The sequence below is a fragment of the Priapulus caudatus genome, unplaced genomic scaffold (genome assembly GCF_000485595.1).
Source record: "Priapulus caudatus unplaced genomic scaffold, Priapulus_caudatus-5.0.1 Scaffold458, whole genome shotgun sequence".
Lineage (NCBI taxonomy): Eukaryota > Metazoa > Priapulida > Priapulimorpha > Priapulimorphida > Priapulidae > Priapulus > Priapulus caudatus.
Window position 1 is genome coordinate 193,865 of NW_014577519.1, and position 5,577 is coordinate 199,441.

General features: G+C 44.9%; 1 protein-coding gene across 1 annotated transcript in view; it reads left to right on the forward strand.

The window, feature by feature from the left end:
• The window catches only part of LOC106810614 (PH domain leucine-rich repeat-containing protein phosphatase 2-like), a 91,421-nt gene that overhangs the window by 78,535 nt on the left and 7,309 nt on the right, over window positions 1-5,577 (forward strand). The window contains exons 10-18 of the mRNA XM_014814030.1: window positions 282-342; window positions 473-568; window positions 1,293-1,451; window positions 2,184-2,381; window positions 2,707-2,869; window positions 3,184-3,314; window positions 3,600-3,743; window positions 4,165-4,356; window positions 4,859-5,090. Coding sequence (XP_014669516.1) covers window positions 282-342; window positions 473-568; window positions 1,293-1,451; window positions 2,184-2,381; window positions 2,707-2,869; window positions 3,184-3,314; window positions 3,600-3,743; window positions 4,165-4,356; window positions 4,859-5,090 — 1,376 coding nt within the window. The remainder of the gene's footprint in view (window positions 1-281; window positions 343-472; window positions 569-1,292; window positions 1,452-2,183; window positions 2,382-2,706; window positions 2,870-3,183; window positions 3,315-3,599; window positions 3,744-4,164; window positions 4,357-4,858; window positions 5,091-5,577) is intronic.

The window sequence follows — 5,577 nt, forward strand, 5'->3', positions numbered from 1 at the left end:
CTGAGCAATGAACACAGGTATGCCGATCAAATGACTGTCCGTATAAGATATGAATGTCAAGTGACATTACACATCTATCTCTCTCTCTCTCTCTCTATCTATATATATATATATATATATATATATATATATATAATTATATATATATATATATATATTCATATACGGTATTATTCGCCAACCACGATACTGCTGCAGGCTGTAGTAGGCTTTAATTTGGCTCTGCTATATTGTAATAATTTTTACTGTTGGCGTATAAACTAAAGTGCATTTTCTCGCAGGTCTGCAGGCCCTTTATGTCACTCCCCTTCCAGAGAATCTAAAGCTACTCGACGTATCACAGTAAGTACGAAAAACCTGGTTACTGAAAATCTCGAATGTTTTCCCGACAGCTGAGAACAATGCCTTCACAATATGTCCGCATTGCTACTAGAATGAGTGACACCGCATATGTTCCTTTTCGTTTTGGCAGCAATGAGCTTAACAAACTACCGGACTGGGTGTGTGACTTATACAAGTTGGAGAGTCTTAGGGCCAGCCACAACCGACTTTCGTTGTTACCCAACAGGTGAGAACACTAGACTGCGTGTAGATACGTTTACTCAACAATAGGTCTCCTTCGTAAAACGTAAAATGTCGCCCAACTATAAATATCAAGCAATCAGAACGATCTTTATTAGGTACAATATATCGTTACCCTGTTTGCACCACCATGGTGAAAACCTGACTGGCTTCACTTGATGCAATCTAGTTTGGTTTCGATAACTGCTATTGCGTGCCCAAGGTGCCGCCCATATATGAAAGCTTACATATTTACAAGCCGCTAAGTAACAATTTTCGCGGAAACATTAGTCGCAAATCAACGATATTCTCTGAGCGCGACAGCAGTGATACCTCTCGGGTGAAACTGCGCTTTAAAGTAATTGCGTCACCGTAAATAGTAAAAGTAAAACAATCATGTCCTCTTTTTCACAAAATATAAATGATTCTGTTAACTTTTTGTGGTTAAATTGCTGCATCATACTTTCTATTTTGCTATTTCGTTTGATATGAACAAAACACTCGTGACTCATACATAGCCCATAGCAAGCATTTAATGTCGTGATCTATATATCAAATCGTCCAGGGTTTTTTTTAATTTTGAACTAGTTGAGAAACAATCTTATCAGGTAAAAATTCGAGGATACATTTATTCTGTTAATACTTACTTTTCATGTAAAAAATATTGCAACAAAATTTTTACAAATATACACCATAGAAAATTCGTGACATCGTCAATTTAACGTCGCCAGGCTGCTGTGTCACATGGAAGCGCTGCGGATGCTCTACGTCGACCACAACCAGCTGACCATGCTTCCTGAGTGCGTGGAGAGCTGTGCGATAGAGGTGCTCATGTTGGAGCACAATCGCCTCACGCAGCTACCAGTCGAGCTGCTCGTCAACTGCCGCAAGTAAGCCCCGACACACGAGGCGTGCGTCACGCGCACGAAGAGGTTTATTCAGCACGATCAGTCCTTCCCCCGTACCCCGTATATACCCCGTATATACCCCGTATATACCCCGTATATACACTAATCCCAACGATAATCACTAATCGTAACCCTGTCCCTATTCCTAATCATAATCATAATCATAATCCTAACACAAACCCTGCCCCTACCCTAATCCTAAGCCTAACCCTAACCCTAACACTAACCCTAATCCTAACCCTAACCCTAATTCTAACCCTCACACTAACCCTAACCCTAACCCTAAGACCCCGTATATACACTAATCCCAACGATAATCACTAATCATAACCCTGTCCCTATTCCTAATCATAATCCTAACACAAACCCTGCCCCTAACCCTAATCCTAAGCCAAACCTTAATCCTAACCCAAACTCTATCCCTAATCGTAACCGATAACCCCTAACCCTAATGCTAACCCTAACATTAGCCATAACCCTGATCCGTACTCCTAACACTAACCATCCCCTCTCCATAACCTAATCCTAACCACATCATGTATGTAGGGATTTAGGACATTTTTTTATATTTTTTTGATATATATTACATATATACATATTTTTATTTTTATTTTGATCATAGCATCTTTACATTGGATTTGGATCACGGATGAATTGTCGCATGCCGGTGTAATTTCTTACCAACATTATATTTTCTGGTTTGCTCGACTACAGGCTAAAAACCCTCAATGCGACCAACAACCGGCTGACGTCATTCCCACCGCTCAACCAATGCGAAGACCTCAACAAGATTCAGGAGTTGAATCTGTCCTTTAACTACCTTACGGACGCCGTGTTCGAGGAGATTTGCAACTACCCACGCCTGAAGATCCTACATATGGCCTACAACTGCCTGCGAGAAATCACAGCCGTGTGAGTAGTATTGATCATGTGTGTCTATCTGTGAGAATTGATTACGGTATTCCTACAGTGTTTTGCTTTAAATTGTTTTCAAGCATAACCCTAACAGCGACTGGTATCAACCATGCTACTTCACTTACCACCCTACTCTCACTTCAACCCTAACCCTATCCCTTACCTTAAATATAGCCCTACCCCACCATAACGCTAAGCCTTACCCTAAATCTAGCCATACCCCACCATAACTCGAACCCTAACGCTAACCCTAACACAAGGGAATTGTTCACTTACAAATGTAAGTATCACGTACGATATAAACAAATGATTATCATTACAGAGCAATCCACAAGCTGGAAATTCTAGAGGAGCTGAACATATCTGGCAACAAGATCGCGTATCTACCCGACGTCATAGGCGAGCTGCCTAAACTAGTAGTACTGAGAGCACACTCCAACAAGCTTAGGGCTCTACCCGACTTTTACAAAGCAACATCACTGAAGGTACATTAATGCTGTCACCTACATACCTAATCCAGTGTTAAATTAGTGTCACGTATTAGCGTCAATGGTGCTGTGGCATCGCCAGACGATGGTGTTTTTTTTATATCTCCAATTTAGTTACTGCATAATATATCCAAATTTCATATATCTACATTAAATTACAATATGCCTAATATTGGGTGTATTTCTGAAGAAGATTTTAATGCTGAGAAGCAAATCCGATAAGTGAGTCGCAACACTAGTATTATTTTCTAGTGCCGAAGAGCATAAATTAAGCTCTACTGCTAATGCTCTCTCTGTCTGTGTCAACGCAGGTGTTAGACGTGGGATGCAACCAGCTGCACAAGGTGTCCGTCTCTAACATCATGGCATCACAGCTGAAGCATCTCGATGTATCGTGTAATTCTGGTCTACAGGTCACGCCCCAGGCTTTCCAATCATTCAGGTACTTGTTCACGCCGTCACTTAATTATCAGATATTCATTTCGCTTCTATTTTCACTATCCGCTCCTATAATCCCCCTCTATTCCCTTTCCATATACCCTTTCCCCATGTTTACATAAGGTTATGCTAGTGTAGTCTAAATTCCTTTCTCTAACTCTTCCTTCCTCTCTCGCCATCTCTATCCATAATAATTGGATCTATATCGATTATAACCTATCACTGTGCCGCTAATCGTAGGTACAGGCTGTAGCAAGCTGCTGTTCACCAACACAATAACTGTTCACAGTTCCGTGAAAAACATCTCACTGGTGGACATGAATGGCAGCAGGAACAGCCGCAGTACGCTCACCCCTGCCGAGTCCCAGGCGACCGTTGCCCATGACAACCTGTGGAACGTTGGCTTCTCGGAGACGTCCGGATCTCGAAACAAGTCAGTCGCCTTCCGTCGATACGTTTCGAATGATAAGCTACGCGCTCATCAATTCCCGTATTCAAATTATTCCTGTTCAACATTGAGATTACATTCATTCAGCTGTAGATATCGTATCCCTGTCTTATTATAGCAATTAGTGTCCTCTCCGCCAAAGATACGTCTAAGCCAGTGATTAAATAGCTAACCCAACAGTTAGACAAATAAGTTAACAGCTGAAAAGCTAACTCAAAACAATTGGACATCTCACCTTACAGTTAACCAGCTAAATCAACAGTTAGACATGCCGATGTTTAATTACGTACTACTTAACTAATTCTAATGCTTCTCTGTCTCTCTGTCTCTCTGTCTCTCTCTCTCTCTCTCTCTCTCTCTCTCTTTCTTTCTCTCTCACACACGCGCCGCCGCCTATGCGCTGCAGGCTGTGCATCACACAGCTGCGCATCCCGCAGTACGGCGCGGACGAGGCGCTGTTTGGCATCTTCGATGGCGGCCGCAACAACGAGGCGCCGCTGCTGTTGCAGGAGAAGGTCGCGAACATCATGCGTGACGAGCTCAATCATCAGCGCACGTCCGAGCAATACATGAAGTACACGATGCTGACCGCTCACAGGTGCGCCTATACCGCGCCCCAGCAGCGTGGTACACATCCCCCCCCCCGCGCTATAGCAAACGTCCCCCCTCTACGTTGCGCATGGGTAATAAAAGTCAAATTCTGTATGCGCAACGTGCTATGCACCCTGCTAGAGATGCCCATGATCATGCGCAATGTTGGGGGAGGACGGTTGACATAGGGTGGATTTATATCCACGTTACCCGCCCGCTACCGAATAGCCAATGTTGGCCGAATTGTTGACGAAAACGTTTTGAATCTTTTTACACGTAAACTAGAAGTTTGTAGATGCGAGAGGAAGAGGCGCTTTAAAAACAGAAACATGTAGTTCGATTTTGTTTGTGCACTGGTATTGAAAATATTCGTCTAACTGGCTGTATATATTACCGATGACCTTGTCACAAAGGATTAGCTGTTGATAAAAGTACATCATTATATCTCTACTGTCAGCTCCTTCCTGCTCCCATAAATAAATCTACGTCCTGCCTTCAACTACATCCAGGAAGCTGAAAGGAACCGGCCAGCGGATAGGTGCTGCCACCTGTCTGTGCCACTTGCGCACGTCGGTAGTCGACAACATACACGAGTATATTGCGAGCGTGGCGAGCGTCGGCAATGTTGAGGCGGTGCTGTGCCGCAGCGGCGAACTGCTGCGTCTGACGCGACTGTTCACCGTCGTCAGCGATCAGGAGGAGTGCGACCGCGTCAAGCGCAACGACGCCATCATCACCGACGTGAGTGTGACGTAACGCCGCCGCAGCGACCACGCGCCCTATATAGCACGACGCAGAAACACCTACATAAGCACGCACGCATTCACGTACGCACGCACGTACGCACGCACACACACGCGCGCGCGCGGACACAGACACACACACGCGCGCGCGCGGACGCACACACACACACTCACCAGGCAAGCAAGCATGCACGCACGCACGTACGTATGCACGCACACACTCACACACTCACACGCACGGACGCACACACTCACACACTCACACACTCACTAGGCACGCACGGTCGCATACACTCACACACTAACTAGACACGTACGCACGCACGCACGCACGCACGCACGCGCACATACACACACACACACACACGCACACACACACACACAGACAGACACACACACACACACACACACATACACGGACGCACACACTCACACACACACACACACACACACACACACACACACACACACACACACACACACAC